Source organism: Microtus oregoni, unplaced genomic scaffold (assembly GCF_018167655.1).
Source record: "Microtus oregoni isolate MIOR12 unplaced genomic scaffold, Mior012 000029F_ref0000214, whole genome shotgun sequence".
Lineage (NCBI taxonomy): Eukaryota > Metazoa > Chordata > Mammalia > Rodentia > Cricetidae > Microtus > Microtus oregoni.
In genome coordinates, this window is record NW_024543088.1 from 18,045,531 (window position 1) to 18,072,361 (window position 26,831).

General features: G+C 40.7%; 1 protein-coding gene across 1 annotated transcript; it reads right to left on the reverse strand.

Annotated features, from left to right (window-relative positions):
- Positions 1-4,768: 4,768 nt before the first annotated feature.
- Positions 4,769-22,510, reverse strand: Efcab1 (EF-hand calcium binding domain 1). Its single transcript, XM_041678279.1, has 6 exons — positions 22,413-22,510; positions 15,496-15,654; positions 11,356-11,460; positions 10,521-10,672; positions 10,060-10,164; positions 4,769-5,884 (listed from the first exon to the last, which is right to left on the reverse strand). The coding sequence occupies exons 1-6, from the start codon at positions 22,468-22,470 to the stop codon at positions 5,825-5,827; spliced, it is 639 nt and encodes a 212-aa protein (XP_041534213.1). The 5' UTR covers positions 22,471-22,510; the 3' UTR covers positions 4,769-5,824.
- Between the last annotated feature and the right edge of the window lie 4,321 nt (positions 22,511-26,831).

The following is a 26,831-nucleotide window of genomic DNA, read 5'->3' on the forward strand; positions in this document are numbered from 1 at the left end:
TGGTTAAGACAAATGAAACTTTATTTATCTGTAATATACACTGGGGTCAGTGCAAAAAGCACATTTAATCATTTTGACCTCTTTTGGTTTTTTGTTTTGTTTTGTTTGTAGCGAGAATTCAACCCAAGGCCTCGTGCATTCTGGGGAAGCGTTCTACCCCTGAGCTACACCCTCAGTGACACATTAAAGGTTGAATTTAGCTTTAAACTGTATTCATTAGCAGTTTTTTTGGAATGTAGTAAACACCATGCCATAGTTTCTTGTGTTTGCCAGTTAGTCCTCAAAGCCTCGTTTTTGTCACCTTCCTCTCCAGATATAATCCCCGTAATCACCAATAATTGACCATAAACGAATATTCCCTGTCCTCCAATAGAGGAGCCCAACTTAAATTCTCTATTCTTTTCATAATCCAGCAATGGCCCAACCTATCTTCTCTTTTCATGATCAGGTGACTGTCTTTGGATTCACCTGGGTGGGGACAGCCTGGTGACGACTGCATGGAAGTCACCTCATCTGGAAGCCTGGTTAAGCACAGAACCAGCTTTGTGCTTAGGTTCCTAACAGGAGATCTGAAGAGGAGCTGAGGGAGGGCGAGTCAATGGCTGCCATTGCATGGGTATTTCTGTGCAGTGACAAACTGTGGCCATGAGGGTGTATTGGAAGATTCACAGGAGGCATGAGGCTACAGGAGCAGATGCTCTTCTTTAACAATAGAAATTGACAAAGTTTAAATCTTGGCCATGTTCATTGCCAGTCGTGGATAAATATCAAATTTCTAGATTTTCTTAAGTCCAGTTTCCTCAATCCGTGTCCGAAAACAAACAATCATGTTAACCCTTACCTGTTAGTTGTGGGAAATGGATGAGATAATGTGGATCTGAACGCATAGTTGAGGCTGCGGGGCTGCCTCTAGTTCATTTCTGCCTTTGGCATATTTATGAAGCACTCACCAAGAAACATTTCTCCAATGGTTTGTGTATTCTAGTCTGTTCTGTACTTCTCTGCTAATAGAAGTAGCAGGTGTTCCTCCCAGAAGGTTCTAGCTCCCAAGAGGACATCAGTATTCTCTACTTTCAGCCTCGTGGGCCATTCATTGTTCCAGAGTTCATGTGATACAGCTCCTAGTTGCAAAGCCCTCAGTATCCCACCACTTGTGGACAGACGATTGGAAGCTGCATCTCACTTTAAGGGAAAAGCAGATTGTATTTCATTCAAATACTTATTAAGTTGACAAGCCCCCACTCCAGTGAGCCTGCCCGTGAAGGGCCACATAATAGGGCCAGTGTGGAATTGAGCAGTCAGGAGGAAAATAAAGGAAAACAAGAGGATGTGTGTCTTAGGGAGATAATATTCTCTTGGAGAACAAGGTAGGAGGCAAGAGATACATATGAAGCTATAAATTATCATCTGCTGCCCAGGGTGATGCTATCCTGGCCAAAGCATCTCAGTGTGGTGGCTTGCACATTCCCCATGAAATAGGCATGTTCCCATGTTCCCTGAGATGTGCTCTGTGTGTGATTGGGCTGGTTACAGAGTGGTAGACAACACAGGCTGGACCGTCTCTCTAGTGAACACCTGCCTCACTGATAAGGCAACATGAAACCACTAGTCACAGGTTTTCAAACTGTGACCAACACACTGGCGGGTCCTATCTCTGGCTCTTTTATTCTTCCTCTCTCTTCTACTCCCCTTTCTCCTCTCTCTCTCTCTCTCTCTCTCTCTCTCTCTCTCTCTCTCTCTGTCTGTCTTTCTCTTCTCTCCTGCCTACAGCATAAACCCCAAACTTCTGGTCAAAGTTGATGAGAACTGACCATTAGCACTGGCGAGAATTAGGATTCCTGAGGAGCCACTATGATCTCAGCTGAGGAACTTATTCACCATGCTTTTTATCATATTTGATTTTAACTCCTCTTATCAACTTTCGGTTTAAATGGATGTATGTGTTGGAAGAGATGGGTCATCAACCATGACCCCATGACAGGTAATGATACAGCCATGGTGTGAGGTCATCATTTACACAAAAGATGAGAGGCCAGACAACTGGTTTAGACCACAGCAACTCTTCCTGTAGTGCACAAAGTGGTAACCTAATGCATATTGGATGACTTCACGGAGTGAGCAATTGCAGGCCTAGTTTCCTACAAGTACTGTCTTGTCCACAGAGATACCTGTGGGGAAGAATGCAGGGCTACCAGTTTTTGGTGGTGGTTTTCAAATCCTGTAGGTACCAAAAAGTACTTTTCCAAACAGAGTCTCTGTACTGCTTGTTGGATGGTGTGTGTTTATCTTAGAGGGGCAGGAAAAGAAAAGCAAAAGTTTTTAAGGACCCCAGCAAAGAATGATACCCTAACCTGTCTAGTTGTAAATGCTCTCCATTATCCCAACTCAGAAACCCCAGGGAAGGCAGGGGACTAGCCTGAACGCTGGCTGTGCTTCAGTAGTAAGTCAAGTCAAGCTCAGCAGCATGGAACGATGGCTCAGGATGGGCCAGAAGGGAGACAGCTGGTCCGCCAAAGAACTCTGTGTGTTTAGATATGCCTGGTATCAAAGGAGATGTCTTTTGAAATCACTGGAATTGCCACAGCAATGAAATTAAGATATTCCAATAACTTTGACACAGTAACAAGGGAAAGTTTTATTCACACGGGGATGGGAGCACCGAGGCTGTGCTTCCATGCGTATTGGGAAGTCAATGGGCAAGGCCTACATGCTCTTTGAGTCATGTGTCAGCATCGTCTGAAGATGCGCTGACTTTGTTTACGCTTTTTATTCGTGTTTTATTTTTTTTTAGATTTAAACAACATTATATAAAAGGAGGGTTATTCACATGGAACTTAACACACAGCCAATAAAAATTTCGATGCAGTGTGCTGTTTATCCTTTGGTCCACTTGACCCAAAACAGTGTCACCTGGAACCAGGACTGGGAAAATAAAATCCATAAAATAAACTTATAAGCATGTCTGTGAGACACTTTTTTGATGTTGTTGAATGATTGACGTAATAGGGCCTAACTCACTGTGGGCAGTGCTACTCCTGGGCAGGTGTCTCAGGGTGATATAAGAAATCAGGTCGAGCAAGCCACAAGGAGCAAGTAAGCAACATCCTCCACGGCTTCCGTTTCAGTTCTTCCCTCCAGGTTCCTTTCCTTCCCAAGTTGATTTTGGCCATGGTCTTTATCACAGCAGCAGAAAGCAAACAGCTATCGTGGTAAAACCAATGACACAAATCACCCATGGAGAGGAAGTGGGAAGACCGCTCTTACCAGTGATGAGACTGATGGTCTCTAGACCAGGAGCAGCTCTGTGAGAGCCACGGGACCACACATGACCTCAGTGCAGCGATTTACTTCCAAACCCACTCCAGGAAAACCAGCGGTGAAGCACGTGAGATGGGCCTGCGGGGTGTTCACCGTGAGCTGATATCACAGCAAACACTAGAGTAACTTAACTGTACACAATGACCTGACACATGGAAGGCGAGACAAGCCAGGCAGTGGACAAACCCTAACCACCCTGAGAAGTGTTCCCAAGGCAGCATCTTGGAGAGACGCAGTTTCCACACAACCACACGCAAAGCTGCACATGTCGAGAGCTGCACAGCGACAGGCCTTGGAAAACGGAAAGGACTCATTAGAGTATTCATCAATATTTTATTCTTTTAGCTTTTTAGTTTCCTTAAGCTTGTGGATTTTTTTTTCAGTGAACCGCAATTGCACAGAAAGATGCAGTGCAAACTGAGGAAAGGCCCCAGCTGTGTGCTTTGCAAATCTATAAAAACGGCCAACAATTTTATATACGTGAAAAGCTCAGTGTTGCTACACTCCAGGGAATTTTAGTGTCTAATGGTAGAAGGACATACAAAACTAACAAAATTATGCTCATGGTTTATGGAAAAAAGAACCCTCACAGCATTGGTGGAGGTGTATATTAGGACAGCCATCAGGAAAGAGGGCAGCTAAGTGGAAACAGAGCTACCGAATGAAATTCAGTCTATCACTCAGAGAGACGCCGGGATCCTGTGTTCATTTCACAGCATTCTCATGGTACAGCAAACTGTCTGCCATTAGACAAACAGAAAAGGACGATGCCATCATGATCTACATACATGTATCTCATATACATTAGAAGTGAAATGTTAGTCAGCCTTTAAGATAGGATTTTATATAATTTGCAATACTGTGGATAAGCTGGGCACTACAAAAGCACAACATGCCCCACACAGGGGAAAATGAGTGCTATAGAACCTTGTTTTTATGTGAACTTAAAGCTGAGAATCTCACAGCAGCAGAAAGTAGGTTGGTGAGTAGCTGTGACCATCAATAAGTGGAAAGGAGGGGGTGTTATGTGTACTGGATTTCAGTAATTCAACAGAAGATACGGTCAATACACCTGAAACCACGAGGGCAGACTGCACTAGGCTAGACAAATGTGTGTTGACAGGTATCCTACTAAAATTTAAGTAGTAATTGTTTAGTCGAATACACGTATACGCATTATGTACACCTTAATTACAGATCATTTTTGCTGACATTTCCCCATGATGAATGATGATAGAAATACAAAGATCATTGTGTTTTATTATTTATAACTTTCATAGAAAGAATGCTCATGTAAAGCCCCATATATCAGCATGGTTGATTACTTATTTTACTGATTAGGAATAGTCAATTTCTGCATACAGTATAACCTTTGCACAAACGTAATGCATATATAACAGGAAAGGGGACTTGCTTTTTGGCATATTATCTAGAGCTTGTATGCTTCAGGGGTAGGTACCACATTGTCAGCCCCCTTAGTTGCTCTCCTGTGAGTCCCAAGGGGCACAAGGAGCTTAGGAGACCTGGGGAGGAGAGCTCTTTCAGTACCACACGATGGCCACATCCCCCACAGGAACTTTCGAGATTCCATAGCTGGCAGGCCCCTTTAGAATATAATATGACGTGATCCCTGTGGGTTGTGCACTGGAAATCCAGGCAGCGTGCAACCATGGCACTACATTCCATACGGAGGTGGTAAAGGGACTACAGCCAGGCTAGCGTGGTGTGACACTGGACGTCATAGCAGAGAGGGCCCTGGCGTCTGACGGCAATGAAGGAGCTGAATGTGCCTCAAGAGACTGATTGAAAGCTGGGCCCGTGGAGAGCACAGATGTCTCTGCTCATCCAGAAATTAGCTGAAAGCTGGGCCCATCGACAGAGAAGACCTCTCTGCTCATGGACAAGAAGTAATCGTATGGAACTTTACTGGTTTCTAATCCAATCTGAAGTATTTATTGAGGGCCTATTACACGCAAAACGCTAACTGCTGTGGTGGTCATGGTGGTATATATGACAAAATCTTTGCCCTCCAATGCCCATTAGCTGGTGAAGGAAAGCCTCATAAAAGAAAGCACAACAGACAGGCTCCCCTGACCTTCGTGTTACTGTAGCCCCTAGTGCCTGTCATGTTCATAATCTCTGAGTACCACCCTCATCACTTATTGCTATGAAGGAAACTCTGTAGTTTCAATGATATTTCAGTGTACACTCAAACTGTTTTTGACATGAAGACTATTTGTATCCATAAGTGATGTCTATATAATTTGTTCATTGCTTTGATTAATCTGGAGGTTTATGGCAGGTATGTGTCTTAACAGAGTTCATGTGGTAAAAATAGTTTTTGCAGTGTGAACATGTATTGCCAAACACAGCGTGTCTGAAGAAGGCCCGAACTAAAACACACACAAATGATGTGAATCTCCCCACAGCATCTCCTGGGCCGAGAAGAACAGATGAACTTCAAGTGGCTCCTTCTGTACTTACTCAAATCAATACATTTAGGAAATCATATATCATGGTAATCATGCGGGTCTTTGAATACCTGGGCTTCAAATTCCATCTGGCTCTGTAAGATAAAAGTGCTTAACTTAGTAAAAACATTAAAAAGAGACAGGACAAAACAAAGCGCTCCGCGTGTCTCTCTAAAGTCTGTAGAGACAGGCTTGTGGGGAACATGGGCATGATAGCTATTTTTCGTTATTGCCTTGATTATATCTGATATTAACTAAAGACATTTTTCTTGTTTGGATTATTGGAGGTGGGAAACCCATCTTAAATCTGGATCACTCTTTCTGGCGGTGGTCTATATAAAGGCCATGGAAAAAGGGAGCGTTGGCTTTTTACCTGCTTGCTCCCACTCTCCCTGGCCAGTTGATAGTTCCACTGAGATTCGACCTATTTCTTTGGGATCATAATGAGCACTGACAGCCAGTCGAGGCATCCAGTCTTGTGAACTAAACAACTATTGGGTTCTTGGACTTCCCATTAGGGGACAGTCATTGTTTGATAGCTGGCCCACTCTAGTAAATACAGTATACGTTCAGTCAGTTCTGTTTCTCCAGAGAACTCTGACTAATACAGATTTTGCTGCCAGGAGTGGTTCTAGAGCAATAGAGTTACAAGGATGAATTATATAAGTACCTGGAATAGACTTTCCAATTTGCTAACACCTACAGTTACTGAAGCCTTCGCTAAATGCTTGGAGAGCTCTGAAAATTCATAGTGTAAATTATTTAATAAACTTATTAAAAGAAATTCATCTGATTATCCTTATGTGCCTCTTGTGATAAGCAATGAATTTAGAGACTCTGTATATTAAACTTCTGACAATTTGTGGAAAAATTAGAATAATGATGCTCACTGGTTGCTCTTAGTGTCTGTTGACTAGACAGACAGGCCCAGGGAAAGAACGAGTTGTGTGATAAAATTAACCAACTTCTAGCATCTTAAAATATGGTGAAGGACAGAATCAGGGATAAAATTGAGTGCCTCCAAATGTGCATAAACAGTCAAAAGGCTTCTAAGTGTGCCCTGGAAGATCATCTTTTCTCCAGCAGCCACAGAGCTCAAGCTGAAGAAAATCAAACCAAGGCCCACATTTTAAGCCTGGCTAGGCTGAATTACAGGGAAAATTCAAGTCCCAGACATGGAAATGTTGGGGTTTATAGTAGAGCCATTAATTGGTGAAGAATGGGATCTTATAGCTATGTATGAGAGTATAATACCAAGGCTGACAACTTTGACACCTTAGATGCTCAAGGATTTATTTCCTCTGAGGAAGAAATCTCTCCACCCTTAGCATAAGATGTGCCATTCTCCTGACCCCTAACCTTGGGGTCAGAGACACTGCCGCTCAACTGGATGAATTTAAATGTGATGTGTTTAACTGAGCCTGAAAGTAGGCAGCCTTGAACCACCAAACACAGAGATTTTAGCTATTGTAATTGGCAGCATAGGCAAAGTAATGTCTGTAATGCCTGTCCTATAATGAGTAGCATGGGCAAATTGATTTTTATGGTGGAATAGCTTGCATGGATCGTTGATACTTGTTAATCAGCCATGATGTTCCACATAAGGAAATTAGTCCTTTATTGTATGTTAATCCAACAGTGACTTTCCCTGGAGGAGATATCAGGCAAGACAATACTGCTGTCTCCCAGGGCCCACCAATACCTCTAGACCTATGACCAGACTTAGGGCCAGTCAGGCTCCTAAATGGGAGATAAAGAGTGTAGTTCATGAGATGTGTGCTACACCACTAAAGAGCTTTGTAACTCAATTCATTCAATCAGATGTCTGGGGAATATCTATGAGAATGAATTTTACAGGTAAGGGATAACGGTGAAAGGAACATAGAACTAGATAAAGATGAATTTATTGATAACAGCCTACTGAGTGGAGATCCTAGGTTTAAAATGGAAGCTCATTGAGTTAAGGAAAAAAAAGCAAAAACAAAAACAAACAAACAAACAAACAGGGTCAACAGCCTGACTGAATAGTTACCCAAAGATTTGTCAAAGATGGCCTCCTGAAAAGGAGTCCAAGATGTCTGATATCCCTTGACTTAGTATTGATGAAGGAATTTAAGTGCTCAGGGAAATCACCATGCTAGAGTGGGCATGCTGTGTAAAATCCAACCCTCCACCATAGGAAGCCCCAGAAGATATGGCCTTCACTAACCCTTGCTATAAGATGCAAAATGATGGGAGGGGCACTAACACACTCTAACAGGTTTCTTCACCCCTTTCCTTGTGCCAGACCTTGGGGTCAGGGACTGCTGCTCAGCTGGATAAATTTATATGTAATGGGTTTAATTGAACCTGAAAGTAGGCAGCATTGAATCACCAAAGAAGGTGATTTTAGTTATTGTAATTGGCAGCATAGGCAATGCAATGTCAGTAATGCCTGTTCTATAATGAGTAGCATGGGCAAATTGATGTTTATAATGGAAGAGCTTGTATGGATCTTTGATACTGGTTAATCGGTCATGATGTTTTCAGTCATAAGACAGATAAGAAGTCCACTGCAGTTTTATTTGATCTGTATACCAAGAAAATGTCTCAAACAAATGAAAGAAAGGTTGTCAGATTGTGGCAAGAGGCCTGTGAACCACTTTCCAGACTCGAGCCAGTTTGCAGAAGCAGAACCCTTTGAATGAAGGAATAGCCGGGTGTTTGTTAAAATACCTAAGAGTTTTACTGTTAACTTTTCTCAAATGCTTCCTCAGAGGGACATATGACCTTTTTATACAGGGAAAAAGGAGACAATCAGACTTTTAAGGGTGTATTAGGTACTGGTTCTGAATTGACACGAATTCTGGGAGAGCTCAAGAAACATCGTGCCAATCACTATAGGTTTATGGAGGTTAGATGATTAATGGAGTTTTGACTGAAGTACAACTCACAATAGGTCTAGTACATCCCCAAACTCATTCTGTAGTTATTTCCCAGTTCCAGAATGTATAATTGGGCTAGAAATACTTCAACATTGGCAGAATTCTCACAGTGGTTCTCTGACCTGTGAAGTGAGGGTTATTATGGCTGGAAATTCCAAATGGAAGGCATTGGAGTTGTCTCTACCAGGGATGAAGAGCATAAGACAGTATTGCATCTCATGAACTCCAGAAGTTAGTGCCACCATTAAGGACTAAGATGCAGGGGTAGTAGTTTACTTCTTCCCTTAACTCTCCTATCTGGCCAGGGCTATGGTGGCAGAGATGGGAGTTATGCATGGATTTCCACTCACCAGGACTGACCTGGCTACAGCTACAGCTACAGCTGAGTGACAAATCTGCCAACAGCAAAGACCAACCTGAGTCCCCAACATAGCATTATTCCCGGGGTGATCAGACAGTGCCCTACTGGCAGGTTGACTACATTGGACCACTTCCTCCATGGAAAGGACAATACTTTACAAACTAGAGCTCAGAGAATGAGGATATTCATAAAATGCATTAATTGTCTGTTCAAACCCCAACACATCCTTACCACTGTCTAGAATGCAGGCTGTGGAGGCACTTCTGACTTTATATCTAACCAAGTCCAAGTGAGGCTCTCCTGTAACATACTTCATGCTCCCTGCCTTCCTCCATTTCTTTCATTAACATGTTGTTTCCTTTGCCTGGATTACTTCTGAATTTTTACATGCCTGTTTTTCCTTTGAAACCTAGTTCTTTGGATCTCTTACGATCTAGATGGCGTGGATGTTCTTTCTCCTGACTGTCACCATACTTTACATAGCTCTCTATGGTCAGGAGCACCAGCATATCCATCCTGGCATGCCACTAATTAGTCAAGTTAACTTTGATAAAATGCATTAATCCTCTGAGTTTGGCTCCTCATCTATAAACTGGATTATATAAGATATTGTGTTTATGACACTGCCTGTCATAGTAAAAGCAATATGCAAATCATTAAATGTTGTTATAACAATATAAAACTTATCCTAATGTTGTGCAAGAATTTTCATGTTGCTTTTTGTCCTCCAGTGAAGCCACTAAGCCTTTCCTCTGGGTTTTTGGCACACATTGTTCCTTATTAATTCTTTCTGACATCGATTAATGCATTTAAGAATGAGGAAAACATACTAGTGGGCTGTGACAGTAGTCTAAGACAAACTGTCATTTCCGTGGGGGGTCTTTCTATGCTCTTATTCTTCCGACTACCATACACTAAGCTGAGAAGTCCTGGGTTGGCTGTTGCAAATTCTGTTTTGATTTTTTTAGAAAAGGAATATTGGTACCTTTGGATCAGGCAGGCATGGCCCAAAGGCTTCCAGCAGGAGAGTCTCTTCTCTCACGGCGCTCTCATAGTCTGTAAAGGACAGCTTCCCATCATGGTCTTTGTCCTGAGAGGTGAGTAGCCTGGGTCAGTGAGCACATGGCATTTTTGCTGCAAAGGCGCTCTCTTTTTCACAGTCAGGTGGTAGGAGGAGAGAGAGACTTGGGTGGGACATTGAAAAATAAAGCTTTGTAGTGTGTGGAGCACAGGTTGTCACTGAGCACGGAATCAAGAGCCTCCCACATGCTAGGCAAGTGCTCTGTCACCGTCCCACTCCTGCAGCTCGAAGAGAATATTCTCCAAAGAAGCCAACTTTTATTTAACTAAGCAGAGTGCTCCAAATCATCGTCACTGAGTTCTTACTTCTATCCCACACATTGCCTATAAGCTTGAATATAAAACTTTTAAGTTACTCATACTTACCATTTTCTTAAGCGTAATTTCAACCAAATCTTTGATCCCTTCATCAGGGTCTTCTTCAGAGGGCTGCTTGAGAAGGCTGTTCTTCAGCATGTGGAACATCTCCTCCTTTGAAATGAAGCCGTCCCCATTCAGATCAAACACTTCAAAGCAATCTAAAAAAATTGATATATATATATCACATATATAATATATAGTATTATATTAGATGTTTGTATATTTGAGATCATCACTAAGGTGCCATTGTCTTCTGACAAAGCAGTCAGGGTGGAGGCATATCTTATTGTTGCACTACTGGGCTGCAAGCTTGATGCTAGTTGACTTTCATGGGAATGATGGTGTATACTAGGGAAATATCCCCATCCCTCTTTCCATGCTTCTTTAGCAGACTGTGAAAAGAAACTCCTAGGAGCAATGATATGAGCTTTGCTGACCGGAGACATGGAAAAGCAATTGTGTGTTTACGTTAACTTTATTAAATGAAGTATGACTCCATTAGTTGACAATCATTTAAAAAGTAGAAAATTTAAATTAGGCTTTCTGGTTTAATATTTGTTATTGAGCATTGTAAACTAGAATGTGAATGTATCCATGCATGGTTAGAATGTAGATTACAATCTGTACTGCTTCCTTTCATTCCTTAATGGTTTGATTTTCTTCTTAATTACTATAATCACATTCTTTATCGACTTTATTTGCTCCATGAAAGGCCAGAGAGGATTCACCAACCAACCAACCTACCAGAACCCACTTTACTGGTGGGTTGGAGACGGTGATTTAAAAAGCTTTTGCTATGTTTGTTGTATCGTATAAACTAGCAGTTCATTCGCAGGCTTACATTTCATTTTTTCTTCTAAAGTCCCTCGAAGAAACAGTGATAATCCATGAATCCACTCAGATACACTTACACAGCCATCATTGTCTCTATCAAAACCTCGAAATACTAAAAAAGACACAATGTAACATTAGTGTTGGATGAAATAATATAGTCATATTATATTTAATATTTAAGCTTTTGATATTTAAGGTTCTTAATAAAAATAATTCTGTGTTTTTATTCCTCAGGGCAAGCAATGCTGTTACATTGTAGTTGTGCTTCTTAAAAATTATGTAGTATCTCTAGCATGTAAGAAAATTTAGGTAGAAATAGAACACAATGCGGCCTTTTATATGAAGTATGAAAACTAGTTATGTTCTCTTTCTAAACAACAGAAGGAATAGGAGACTCATTCCTTCTCCAAACATTTTGGAAGATTAAAATACATTCAAATGACTTCAGTAGTCAATGACTTAAGGAAGAAATGAAAGTCTTCCTAAAATACAATGAAAATGACCACACGACATACCCAAATTTATGGGACACCATGAAATTATTGTTAGAAGGAAAATTCATAGCAATAAATTCCTACATAAAAAAGCTGGAAAAAACCCACACTAGTGAGTTGACAGAACACCTGAAAACTCTAGAACAGAAAGATGCAAACTCACCCAGGAGGACTAGACAATAGGGAATAATCAAATTGAGAACTGAAATCAACAAAATAGAAACAAAGAAAATAATATAAAGAATCAATGAGACAAAGAGTTGGTTCTTCGAGAAAATCAACAAAATAGAAAAACCTTTATCCAAACCAACCAAAAGACAGAGAGAGAATTCAAATTAAATAAATCAGAAATGAAAAGGGGGACATAACAACAGACAAGGAAGAAATTTAGAGAATCATCAGGTCACACTTCGAAAACCTGTACTCCACAAAAACTAAAAAACTTAAAGGAAATGGACAATTTTCTCACCCAGGAGGACTAGACAATAGGGAATAATCAAATTGAGAACTGAAATCAACAAAATAGAAACAAAGAAAATAATATAAAGAATCAATGAGACAAAGAGTTGGTTCTTCGAGAAAATCAACAAAATAGAAAAACCTTTATCCAAACCAACCAAAAGACAGAGAGAGAATTCAAATTAAATAAATCAGAAATGAAAAGGGGGACATAACAACAGACAAGGAAGAAATTTAGAGAATCATCAGGTCACACTTCGAAAACCTGTACTCCACAAAAACTAAAAAACTTAAAGGAAATGGACAATTTTCTGGATCACTTGCCAAAATTAAATCAAGACCAAATAAGCAAAATAAACAGGCCCATAAATACCAAAGAAATAGAAGCAGTCATCAAAAGTATCATAATAAAAAAAAGCCCAGGGCGAGATGGTTTCAGGGCAGAATTCTACAAGATTTTCAAAGAAGAACTAATATTAATACTTCTCAAATTGTTCCACAAAATTAAAGCAGAAGGAACATTGTCAAACTCTTTTTATGAGACTACAATTACCCTGATACCCAAAACCACACAAAGACATTACTAAGAAAGAGAATTACAGACCAATCTCCCTCCTGAACATTTATGCAAAATACTCAATGAAATACTGGCAAGCCAAATCTAAAAACACATCAGAAAAGTCATCCATCATGATCAAGTCAGCTTCATACCAGCAAAGCAGGGATGGTTCAACATACAAAAATCTGTCAATGAAATCCACCATATAAACAAACTGAAAAAAAAAACCCTCATCTCATTAGATACTGAAAAAGCCTTTGACAAAATACAACATCCCTTCATGATAAGGTCTTGGAGAGAGCAGGGATATAAAAGGAACATACCTAAACATAATAAAGGCAATATATATCAAACCAACAGCCAACTTCAAACTAAATGAAAAGAAACTCAAAGCGATCCCATTGAAATCAGGAACAAGACAAGGTTGACCACTCTCTCCATATAAATTCAACATAGTACTTGAGGTTCTCTCTAGAACAATAAGACAACAAAAGGAAATCAAGAGGATACAAATCGGAAAAGAAGTCAAACATTCACCATTTGTTGATGATATGACAGTTTACATAATGGGCCCCAAAAATTCTACAAAGGAACTTCTACAACTCATAATTACTTCCAGTAGTGTAGCGGGATACAAGAGTAACTAACTTGAAAAAATCAGCAGCCCTCCTATACAGAGATGATAAATGGGCTGAGAAAGAAATCAGAAAAAACATCACCCTTCACAATAGCCACAAATAATATAAAATATCTTCGAGTAACTCTAACCAAACAACTGGAAGATCTGTATGACAAGAACTTTAAATCTTTGAAGAAAATAATTGAAGAAGACACCAAAAAAAATGGAAAGATCTCCCATGTTCTTAGTTAGGTAGAATTAACATAGTAAAAATGACAATCTTACCAAAATCAATCTATAGACTCAATGCAATGCCCATCAAAATCCCAGCAAAATTCTTCACAGACCTTGAAAGAACAATCAACTTCATATGGAAAACCCAAAAAGTCCAAGATAGCCAAAACAATTCTGTACAATAAAGGAACTTCTGAAGGCATCATAATCCCTGACTTCAAACTCTATGACAGAGCTACAGTACTGAAAACAATCTGGTATTGGCATAAAAACAGACAGGAGGACATTGGTACTAAATCGAAGACACAGATATCAATCCACATACCTATGAACACCTGATTTTTGACAAAATAGGGAAAAATATAAAATGTAAAAAGGAAAGCATATTCAGCAAATGATGCTGGCATAACTGGATATCAACATGTAGAAAAATGAAAATAGATCCATATCTATCATCATGCACAAAACTCAAGTCCAAATGGAACAAAGACCTCAGCATAAAACCAACCACACTGAACCTCATAGAAGAGAACGTGGGAAGTACACTTGAATGCATTGGCACAGGAGACCACTTCCTAAATACAAAACCCCAGTAGCACAGGCACTGAGAGCAATAATTAGTAAATGGAACCTCCTGAAACTAAAAAGCTTCTGTAAAGCAAAGGGCACGGTCAATAAGACAAAACAACAGCCTACATAATGGGAAGATATCTTCACCAACCTCACATGGGACAGAGGGCTGATCTAAATACACAAAGAACTCAAAAAATTGGTCATCAAAAGAACAAATAACCCAATAAAAATTGGGGTACAGACCTAAAGAGAGAACTATCAACACAGTAATCTAAAATGGTTGAAAGACACTTAAGTAAATGCTCAACATCTTTAGCCATCAGAAAAATGAAAATCAAAACAACTCTGAGATTCCATCTTACACCTGTAAGAATGGCCAAGATCAAAAACACTGATGACAACTTATGCTGGAGAGGTTGTGGGGTAAAGGGAACACTTCTGCATTGCTGGTGAGAATGCAAGCTGGTACAGCCCTTTGGACGTCAGTGTGGCAATTTCTCAGAAAATCAGGAAACAACTTACCTTAAGACCCAGCAATACCACTTTTGGGTATAGACCCAAAGGATGATCAATCATACCACAAGGACATGTGCTCAATTATGTTCACAGCTCCTTTGTTTGTCATAGGCAGAACATGGAAACAACCTAAATGTCCCTCAACTGAAGAATGGATAAGGAAAATGTGGTACATTTACACAATGGAGTACTACACAGCAGAATGAAATAATGACATCTTGAAATTTGCAGGAAAATGGATGGATCTAGAAAACATCATCTTGAGTGAGGTAATCCAGACCCAGAAAGACAATTATCATATGTACTCACTCATAAGTGGCTTTTAGACACAAACCAACAACAAAAAAACTGCCTACAATCACAATCCCAGAGAACCTCGACAGCAAAGGAGATATACATGCATCTAATGTACATGATAAGATGAGAAGTAGACAAAGACAAAGTCTCCTGCGTAATTTGGGAACATGGGAACCATGGGAGAGGGTAGAAGGGGAGGAGAGAGAAAAGGAGGGGAACAGATAATAACAGATAATTGTTCAATAAAAACAATTATATATGTATGTGTATATATAGGCCACTAAAAATAATACATTCAAATGTAATTGGGAATGTAAAACATGAGATTCCTCCAAAGAGCATGACCTTTGTTAATTACAGTTGAATTTGACAGTTCCCATCATATGTGTATCTTACCTCTGTCCATAATCATGTCATCTGTCATTCCAAATGTCACATGCAGGATGTTCCGAAATGCATTACGATCTAGTCCAATGACTACCCCTGGCCTTTCTGTTACTTCTCCCACCAAGTTATAGAAAAGCGTTATAAGGCAGTTCACTTCAGATTTATTAACTGTAAAAGATCAAAATGGACACATAACAAAAGCACGCTTTAAAATTGTAAGTATTCAAATATTGCATTAATGAGTTTATGTGCTCAAAATCAAAAGCATCTGATGCTTGGTTACCATTTTCAAGTCTCCTATATTCTGAGCCTTAGAGCTAAAGGAAGATGATGCCGAAGTTATATTATCCACTAACAGAAGGCAAATTACTCATTCTGGAGCCAAATTGAAATAGATCCCATCACAGTTAGAATAAAAGAAGATAGCAGTCGTGTGATCTAAATGACTGTGGTGTCAGAGTCAAGACTTCATGAGTGCAGACAGGAGGGCAAGTCACAGTTGCATTGTTTCAGTCAGCTGGCAACAACCAGCGTTTGATGGTAGTGTTTATGGCAGTTACAAACAAGCATTTCCCTGGAAATTTAGCCTCCTAAACATCTGTGTAATCATTCTCATTTCAGTTTAGGCTTAATAAATTTATAAGGCAGAACCTTGAAATCAGAGCTATTTTCTAATAAAGGAATTTTAAGCATATTCTACCAACCAGTGTGATTTTTCTCCAAGTTGTGTGAACATTAATGAGAAACTCTTCTGGATTATTTTTGCGGAAAGATTTCTTTTTAATTTAATTCTCTCTCTCTCTCTCTCTCTCTCTCTCTCTCTCTCTCACACACACACACACACACACACACACACACAAAGTAGCAGCAACACAGGCAGCATCATCAACAATAGCAAATAAGACATTTGAAAATATAGTTTACCAAAAGTATGTAAGTGAATTTAAATGTGAAATGTGAGTGGGAGATGGGGAAAGTTTATTTAAAACCGGAAAAAATATAGGTGAATACTTTCATACATAAAAACAATGTCTATGTGTAAGAAAAAGTAGAGAAATTGTACCCTGTCCTACATGTCACAACAGACAGACGGTGGTTCCTGGTTTTAAGAATCACATTTTAAGAGAAAACTTAAAACTTTGGAAAATGAAAAAAGAATGAGTAAATAGTATAAAATAATATAATGATTAAGATTTTTAAATGAGCTGCCAGTTATTGTGAAAACAGCAAGTGACACAGTGTGATTCAATGATCCAGTGATCACACACGAGAGAGAGAGAGAGAGAGAGAGAGAGAGAGAGAGAGAGAGAGAACTGAGAGCAGGTACTTAGCCAAGTACCTATGTACCAGTGTTCACAGTGACATCATTCAGAAAAGTCAAAAGGAGCAATGTTCAGTGACAGATGAGTGGTTAAACAAAATGTGGTATAGCCATTCCGTGTAATACTGGCTTTTAAGGGTTATAATACAAGATGCATTGGCTTTAAGTGAAAAACTGAAGGAAGAAAGTATGTCTATGTCCTCATGCTGATGCCACAGTTTGGAAAACGTAATGCAAAGGGAACCACTTCTGCCTCTCAATTCACTATCAGACCTGCTTCTCATCTGCAAAATGAATGTCTTTAACAGGCATGCAAGATTCAGAGCTTGAAGCTGACTTTCAAAGAAAAGATACACTTCTGCCCTACACTTTGCACAGAGACAGACCTAGCACAGAGATGTCCAAGCACAGAGATGGACCTAGCACAGAAATGGACCTAACACAGAGATAAGCCTATTACAGAGATGGACCCAGTACAGAGATGGACCTATCACAGAGATGGATCTAGTATAGACAGGGGCTTAATACAGAGATGGGCTTAGTACAGAGAGAGATGGACCTAGTATAGGGATGGACCTAGCACAGAGATGATGGATATGATACAGAGACAGACCTAGCACAGAGATGTTCAAGCACAGAGATGGCCCTAGCACAGAAATGGACCTAACACAGAGATAGACCTATTACAGAGATGGACCTAGTACAGAGATGGACCTATCACAGAGATGATGAACCTAGCACAGAGATCTGGACCTAGTACAGAGATGACCTAGAACAAAGATGACCTAGAACAGAGAGAGACCTAGTGCAGAGATGGTCCTAGGGATAAAGAATTCTTAGGCCCCAAACAAAAATCCCCGAGGTGTCTTTCTGTTTCTTTCCTAAAACTGGGTGAAAGTATATCTCTGTAACAGGGACAACAGACAACTGGGCTTAGGTCCCCTGTTTCACAAATGTGTTTATGTGCATCCTAATCTCAGGTTCCTGACTTTCTGCAAACTGAAAGCTGTCCAAAGGTAGGCTGGGAGGAAAGTTAGATAACCCCACCCCCGGACTTGTCCAAGCAGAAAATAATTACAATTTTTTTTAATTTCTTTTGAAATACAGGGAAACTGAAGAAGCATGTTTATGGACCTAAGTGGGGATTAACTAGAAGGTAAAATATGGTTCCAATTATATGATGTATCTACTCCTGTCAAATTCATAGTGGGGAATTAGTGTTGAGTTGGTACAGGGTTTACTAGGGAAAAATCAAAGTTCCTGAGATTGCCGATCATAACAGTTGCATGACCTTGTGCATGTACAGGGTCCCCTCCTGTGTGAAGTTGCACCTCACCTATTATAGTGCAAGAATAATGAATGAAATAAAAAAGACCAACTTTTATTACAGGATATTGTATTTTCTTGTGTGTAGCTAACCTAACCTACTGTCTAAGTGTGTCTCATTTATAACTTAAAATATGATAGCTATTTGTGTACAAGGAAAATCACGGGATACATAGTGCTCAATATCTCTAATAGCAGGCATCTTGAACTTCACCTTCAACCCATGGAAAAGAGAACTTAAGTTCTTCTGAACTTAATGCCAAGAACCATACATATAAAACTGTTAAAATGCTAAATCTAAAATATAAAACCACTATATATGAGTGTGAAAAGCTCCAGAAATTCAGAACTATTTGTGGCTAGGGAAGGACTGTGCGAACAACTGCAGATGTTGATGGGCCAGGTTTCCGTCTCAGGACAAAAGTCACTTTAGTGATAGTAGCCTCATCAATGACTGAGATGAAAAGTTTCTTGCTGATGTTTAAAACCTTTTGATTTCTTTGTATGTGAGCACTGCCTCTACATCACTGCTGTCTCTCCCTGTTCTCCTTACCTCCTCCCTTCTCATGACTTCCACTTCCTTCCAAATTCATGAATTCATGACCTTTTCTTTTTTATTGTTTGCACGCACACACACACACACATATACACACACACATATGCATACACAGCCACTGAATAGACTTGTGCATGTGTCTAGCGCTGACCTCCTGGGGATTGGAGAACCTATATAGGAAGTGGTTCCTGGTCCCTGAATAAAACTGATTCTTCTTCTCTCAGCAGCCATTGAACACCTGTGTTTTTACTTTTTTAAATCTACGAGTAGGACCCATTTCCTCTGTACACGTTGGCATGTAAACTGATGTTGTCAGATGTTGATCTTGTTCACCAAATGATTTTGTTGATATTTTATGGCTGCATTTTCCTGGTCATGTCTAAGCGTACTATCCAGTAGCAGGCATTCTGGTCTTCTGTCTCTTCAAAGCTTTCTGCTCCCTCTTTTGTGATTTTCCTTGAGCCTTAAAGTAAGGGTTATGTTGCAGAGTCACTATTTCTTTATATTATTAAAAGTTGATATCAGGGTAACTGTCCAAATCAGGAGCAGAAGGAGAGAGAGCACGAGCAAGGAACTCAGGACCGGGAGGGGTGCACCCACACACTGAGACAATGGGGATGTTCTATCGGGAACTCACCAAGGCCAGCTGGCCTGGGTCTGAAAAAGCCTGGGATAAAACCGGACTCGCTGAACATAGCGGACAATGAGGACTACTGAGAACTCAAGAACAATGGCAATGGGTTTTTGATCCTACTGCACGTACTGGCTTTGTGGGAGCCTAGGCAGTTTGGATGCTCACCTTACTAGGCCTGGATGGAGGTGGGGGTTCCTTGGACTTCCCACAGGGCAGGGAACCCTGATTGCTCTTTGGGCTGATGAGGGAGGGGGACTTGATTGGGGGAAGGGGAGGGAATTGGGTGGCGGGGAAGAGATAGAAATCTTTAATAAATAAATAAATTTATATAAAAAAGTTGAGGATCTCTGAAATAGTCTCCATCAGTTGGAAAAAGAGACTTCTTTAGTGGGGGGAGGGGGAGAGAGAGAGAGAGAAAGCGAGAGAGCGAGAGAGCTACATTTATCTGTGGCTCTAAAAGTATTTAGCGTACAGTTAGAAATTATACTGGTTTAAGCAAGTGGCAGCTATAAGTTCTCTGGTAGGGCCCATGATTCCCTCCAACCATGGTTAGCTGGCCAGGTTTACAGTACCAGACATGAATTCTCTCCTATTTAGTAGACCATAAGTTGAATTAAAAAGCTGGTGGTTGACTCCAAGATAAAATTGCCACCATTGCAACATTGGGGGTTTCATGGAGGTCTGGTCCTTGTCCTGGCTTACAGGGTTTCTGGGTAGGACTACTTATAGCTCCTTTCCTAGTGGCTTACAGATCACTTTTTAAGATATCTTAAGAGCTAGTCCTCAGGGAGGAAACTTCCAGGTCAACTCCATCTCAATTTCTACAAATTCTGTGCCTGAGTGTGTGGTGTCTTCCACAATAGAATCTCACGGTCAAGTTCTAGAAGGCACTTAAAGGCAAAGGCTATATTCTGTTCTGTCATGGGAATTTCGTGTATCCCCCGACCAACAACTTGAGGGAAGGTTTCCCATCCCTGCCACTGAATTTTGTGTTAGATAGTGCATGGCTCTTTGGGGTGGGGAATCACCCTTACTGTATATACCATAACTCATGAGTGCTTGTGTGTGTACATATATAGGTATACATATATTTATTGAACAGTTAAAGTGTGTTCATAAGACAATGTTTTCCTGTAACTTTTTCAAACATTTTTAGTAGTATTTATCTTTTCTCCCTTCCTTTCCTCCCGTATTACCTTCCTGCCCCCTGAATTCTCCACATATTACATGCAGTCTAGGGAAATCCCATTTGGCTGTTCATCTTTTCAGGGCTGCTACACGGGCCCAGAAGTTCTCATCTGTAGCTGGTGGATTAACTAGCTGCCCACCTAAAATCCTTTCTTCTCTGGTTCAACACAATGTGTCCTTCATTCTCTCTGTCATCATCTGCGATTTAGAGACATTTTAAATCAGCACAATGTCCATGAGCTGTATCTGTTTGAACATACCACTTACTTGTCACTAATAATAACTAAAGTTTCTAGGATTTATATAAGAAATTATTTAAAATCAAAAATCAAGAGTTTTATTTTTCAGACGTATTTTTTACTGATCATTTAAAATCTATTCTGTTTTTTTTTTTTTTTTTGTTTTTGTTTTTGTTTTTGTTTTTGTTTTTGTTTTTCGAGACAGGGTTTCTCTGTGGTTTTGGAGCCTGTCCTGGAACTCACTCTGTAGACCAGGCTGGCCTCGAACTCACAGAGATCCGCCTGACTCTGCCTCCCGAGTGCTGGGATTATAGGCGTGCGCCACCACCGCCCGGCTAAAATCTATTCTGAAGAGGTTAGGGTTTAGCTCAGTGGTAGATTGCTTGCATAGCTCGCTCAATCCTCAGTACTGCAAATATAACACAAAAGGAAAACGGCTTATTTTTGAATAGCTCTCAGGGTTTGCTAGTGAAGCATTGTGAACTTACTGAACAGACTCCATCAGTTGAGCACTGTGTGTGCCAGGTATTAATGTGCATTCGTCAGAAATGTCCACACTCGTTTTAGAAACACCAGCTATTCTCCCAGAGATGAAAGCATTGCAGGAAAACAACCAAAGAATACAATCTCTATCAAATTAATAAACACCCTGACTGGCTGGATTCCTTTTCCTGAGGGTTTTTTTTTTTAATACAGTGTAACAGTATATCTTAATTTTCAGTTCTGGTACTCCCCTTTAGCATCATTTCTCACACATCATATCAGGCACCAGTGATGTAAAAGAAACATTTGTGTCTAGCGTCAACCTCTTGGGGCTCCATTAGAAGTTCATTTCTACACCTTCGTTCAGCAGAGATAGTTTGACTAGGCGGACCTCTCCTGTTTTCCTCAAGCGACCAATAGCTTTTCAATCCTCACACAGCTTCTAAGTTCACACACCAGGCAACAGTGCCCTCATCCCAACCACATCCACGCATGGCTTCTTACGCCTAGAGCAACACTGATTTTCAGCCTGAGTACAGTGCTCTGGTGTCCGGCCCCTCGGAGGATTCCCTTCACCTTTGGACCCCACTAGCAGTTGGAAATGAGTGTCTGAAACTGGGGACAGATTCGTTACTATCTTGAATTTGCTCCGCAATGCAGGTTTCAAACAGAACATTGCTAGAGAGAGCTTCAAGTGTCTTTCTGAAAGGTTTCCGGGACTGGATGACTGTGTTCCCTTATGGAGCTCTTGGTAACTCCCAGAGCCTAGCCCTCACAGGTTCATTTGCTGGAGAGAGAGCTAGAAAGTAGGTGAAGGTGCTATACATTGGCCCTGCTACTTTCTTGTTCTGGAGTTTTTCTAGAACTTTTTCAACCCTTGTAAAGCTAAAGTCACATGCCTCCCATCTCACTTCTTTAACATAAAAGCAAATAAAGAGAGTCTTTGAATTTAGCGAGTGTGTCAGGAGCACAGGCAGCATCCACAAGATGCTTGCGATCTAGTTCTAAAGATCCAGGGACTGAATGAGGAGCTGACGCCCCAGAGAGGGATTCTCTTCCAGATTTCACTTGAGGAGTAGTGTGCAGGGGACCTTGTGGTGGAAGCAGGAAGGAGACACTAGGTAAGAAAGAGACCTGGCCCGGAAGTCATGGGTACTCCAGCATTCGGTTCTTACTTACAATGCTTGCAACTTTTGGTTAAGGTGTCCGTCAACTTCTGCAGCTTCTTTCGGTTCATGGCGAGAGTTCATATAATGAGGTCTCAGTGTCATCTGGAGCCTAGAGCCAGGTCCCTCATGAGCTCCAGGCTGAGGCAGCCTAGTGCAGACTCGTGGCTCTGAGCATTTGCGTACCTAACAGACAGTGTGGCCATGGCAACGCCTTAGAGGGCCACCAATTGGCTCCTGGGGGCGGGCGCACAACACATAAATGAGGCTCCTGCACACAGAGGAGCCATGGCAACGGCTGGGCCTGTGGCCGATTGGCTCCTGCGCTGGAGACTGACTAGTAGGGCCCAGAAAGGCCTGTGACCCCCCCCCTCCCCCCCACAGTCCAAGTTGCAGAGTTCCAACCTGGCGCTTTGCATACTGTGTTGATTGCCAGGTTGGGATTTTTAATTTCCACTTGTCACTCTCTTTTCGTTTCACAGCGCCTCAGGACTGCGGCGTAAATAATCAGAAGTCTAAGAGTAAGGTGTACACATTATGTAGGAGACATTTTGGGTAATGAGCACAGGAAGAATTGAGGGTCCTCCAGGAGCTCTGTGGAGCGCTAGAGGGAAATAGGTGTGTCGTTCCAACAATTGTCAGGTGGCTTCTTGCTTGAGTGTGAAGAGCTTTTTCTTCAGGACTAATTCACCACTGAAAGTGAGTTTGAACAATTAGACTTGAACTGTGTTGCTGAGAAAGTAGACACCCCCTCTCCCTGTCCCGCCCAGGGCCTTTTTTATCGCGCTCTCTCTCTTCCCCTCTCCTTCTGCCTCACTCTTTGGAGGATGAGGCTTTCGGTCAAACTTGCAAAATGCCACTGTCAAATTGTAGTTTGTTAATTCAAGTTACATTCTTTTATATGGAGATAGGTTCCACTTAAGTGTGGGGTTTAACCCAAGCTTGCCTTTTAAATATATTTCCCACTAAAATTGATGCTGGCTCTGTTAAAAAAAAAAATTTATACATCTGTAGTACTGCGGTACTTTCTGCTTTACTCAGTAACTGATGGGATGCTCTGTTTGATTTTAGACCCAAATGAACGGGCTAGCTCAGCATGAACCTTCGGAGAGCAACGGCTGGGAAATCACAGTAGTTTATTGAAAACATAATGTCCTTTCCAAACTGAAAATAGAAAAATACTGCCAAGAATAAGAAACAACCCAAAATGAAATAGTTCCAGTGTTGAAGTGCCTGGTTTTCTTTTACAGTTTTATTTGTAGAAATAATTACAATGCTGTTTGAAACCAGAACCAAGAACCCCTGGTAACTTCAGGGACTGTGCCTCCCTAAAGAAAACTGAGAACTGTTAACCAATATGAGATGAACACCAATGCCCTCACATCTAGAAGCTGGGAAACTCTGAGATAGCAGAAGCAAACGAGAAGGGCTGGAGATATTGTGACCTTTCATCCTATAAAACTGTAGAATCTTTCTCTACATTTCTGAGTTGAAGTTGTGAAAGCAAGGGAGTGGGTGTGGCTGTCAGTAGTTACTGGCATAATCCACAGGCATCTGAGGTATCTTAGGGAACAGCTTTCACTGATGGTGAACACATTACGAAGTGTGCCTGGGCATCATGGAAAGGAGCACACATTGGATGCCTTTTGGAGGCACATTTAGATCAGATAATCACGTATTTCAATCGGAACCATAATGGTCATTTTCCCTAAAAGTGAAAAAAATAATGTAGGATCAACACTGGAGCCTGTTGAGATTAAAAATAGGCAAGTGCTTACAGCAGACAAACATCTCTTATCTACTGAGCAGCATTTGAAAGAAACTGCCTCTGCTTCCTAAAATCCTATTGGGTTAAAAAAGATCTGCATCAGTTGTGTGTAGCTTGCTTCTCTGAGGTGTGGAGACAATCAGCAATTCTTTGTCAAGGTAAGTATGTATTTATTTGAGGCAGGGCTTGTCAACATATGAATATAATTTAAACCACCCATTACATTTTGTGAAAAAATAAAATCTATATCTTTTACAACACATTGCAGGCCTCTAATGATATTTAAGACAAAATCAAAATTTCTATTTGTAATTTTTAGTTGCTTATGATGAACAGACTCAGAGCTGCCTTCCCCTGGAGCTTCGTAAGAGTAAGTCATTAAGTGTGAATGCTTAAATTAGATCAAGTCAGCTGATAACACAACAAAAGATTGTGTCTCATTTGGGTTGGACACTGATTTTGCTGTGCACGAAATGATTACGAAACTCTCTAAAATTCAAGAAACTTTGAGATGGATCCTTTCTTAAATAAAAAGTATACTTAAGTGATTATTAATGCTATCTTGTTTCCTTTACTTTGGAGTTACCTTGACTTACTATTCTTTGGAATGTTGCCATGATAAATAGCTTGGACCTTGAATTGATAGAAGTGTTTTTCTTAACAAGGACCTTTTGCGATGAAGGCACTTGGAAGCTCTTTGGGAAGTGACATCTGAGAATTGGTGTCCAGCTATGGTGTATTATAAATATATTACGGAATTGCTTTAATAGAAGGAACAGAGAGCTTGATTGTCTGCATTATTTAGCTCAATTTTACTAATTTATTTTATAGAGATAGTGGTTTAATTTGGAGTTAAGTTTAGCTAGCTCTTGGAGTTGAGTATCCACTGCCATTTCTGGTCATTTTGTTTTTTGCTCTGATGCTGTGATGGTAGTCCCTTTTTAAAATATTGAACATTAGAACTGGATACATGTCATCTCTGCCCACTAGAAATCACAGTTCTTCATATGGATCCTTTGATATTCCTATGAAATCCTCTTATCCTCTTGCCAAGGAGCAGTAACTTTCTAACACTGAGCACTAAACTGTAAATTGCCCAATGCTCTATATTCTCCATTCCAATATGGAAGTTTATCTTAATCAGTATCTTTATGTGCACTTGTCTAGCCTTTGTCAATACTTCTGAAGTTTAAAAGTTTAAAAACCAGTTTGGGTTTGTATTAACAGAATCCAGAGGGAATAATGTGCAATGAGAGGGAAAAATGTTGCCTCCTGGTTCTCCGAGGCAGCTGCTTGTGGAGCACTATAGATACTGTGGGGGAGCATCTCAGAGGGAAGGATTACTACCTGCAGTGGAGTTCTTAAAGGAAGCAGGGCACTAAGGAAAGTTTTCTTTCAAACTGCCCTTGCCCCAAAGTACACACTGGTATTAATACAGTCAAGACATTTTTTTTCTTTTTTCATAATCAAGTGATCAGTAGGTAAAATTAATGCCTAAGGTTTACCAAGGTAAGATTCTTACAGCTTACATGTAACCTAAAACGTTGTAAATAAAGATGCGGTGTGTGGTAAGTAGCTATCAGATGATTCGATCAGCAGTATGAGTAAAGACACTGGGTTCTCTAAAATTGTAGGAACTCACTTAGGAATCCAACAGGACTGTGAGACTGACATCTACACAGGCTGCACCACAAGCTCCTGTATCAAGACTTATGGTAATTGTGCAATTTCCATAGTTACCATGGGGACAGTAGGTACTCTCAGTTTCCTGACAGAATTCCGGAACGCTGTAGCCTTCTAATGAAAACTAGGAAGGTGGTCACACCCCTCCTCTATATATTTGTAATACATTTTCCATACTTCCCCAAATTTCATCACTGTCAGGCTTGTAAGTCTTTTTCTGGTCAATCTATAGATACTTAAAGGCTGGTCAGGGCTGGAGAGATTGCTCAGTGGTTAAGAACACTCACTGCTCCTCCAAAGGACCTGGGTTAAGTTCCCAGCACCCACCTGGCAGCTCACAACTATCTGTAGCTCCAGTTGGAGGGAATCCAGAACCCATGGCAAAAACATCAAAACAAATTTTTAAAAACGTAAAGGCTGGACCAGCAAGGTAACCCTTAGATCATAACATTCACCAGGGACCTGGATCCATTCAGAACAGACTTCAGAAAAAAGCCTGTGACTGTCAGAATGTGGACACTTTTGGACAGGCAAGGGGAGTCGGCATTTGCGTACTAACATTTGGGGGTTCCTCTTACTTTATCTGTGAGCACAAGCTTAAGAGAACTTGGATTTCCTTTCTCTTTTGTTTGAGCTGGGGGTTGAAAGTGGGGCCTGTGCATATCAAGACAATGCTGACTTTCACTTCTTGAAGACTGTTTCCTACTTGATGACTCTTAAGAATACAGTCACAATTTGCATCATCAGCACTCCCACTGTTCCTTCACTAAGTCAAACTTGATGCCAACATCAGAAGGTCACTCTACGGATGTTATGGGAAGCATCTGGGCAGTTCACCTTTGAATTTGTTGGTGGTGTTGCTGGGGAAATGACAGGGATTGCTTGATCCACTATTCCAGGAATCTACCATCTCCTCAGAATGATCTCTCATTAAAAATAAATGCTACCAGCCAAGTCCCTGAAAACAGTGCTGTCTAACCC

Excerpts from the sequence above, each read along its gene's own strand:
- Efcab1 (XM_041678279.1), bottom strand. The coding sequence starts at position 22,470 with ATGAACCGAAAGAAGCTGCAGAAGTTGACGGACACCTTAACCAAAAGT. Across the intron at positions 10,165-10,520 it reads AAATTACGCTTAAGAAAATG|GACAAAGACCATGATGGGAA; the intron begins GTAAGTATGAGT and ends CTCACCTCTCAG. Across the intron at positions 5,885-10,059 it reads CATGCCTGCCTGATCCAAAG|AGCCAGATGGAATTTGAAGC; the intron begins GTACCAATATTC and ends TTTATCTTACAG.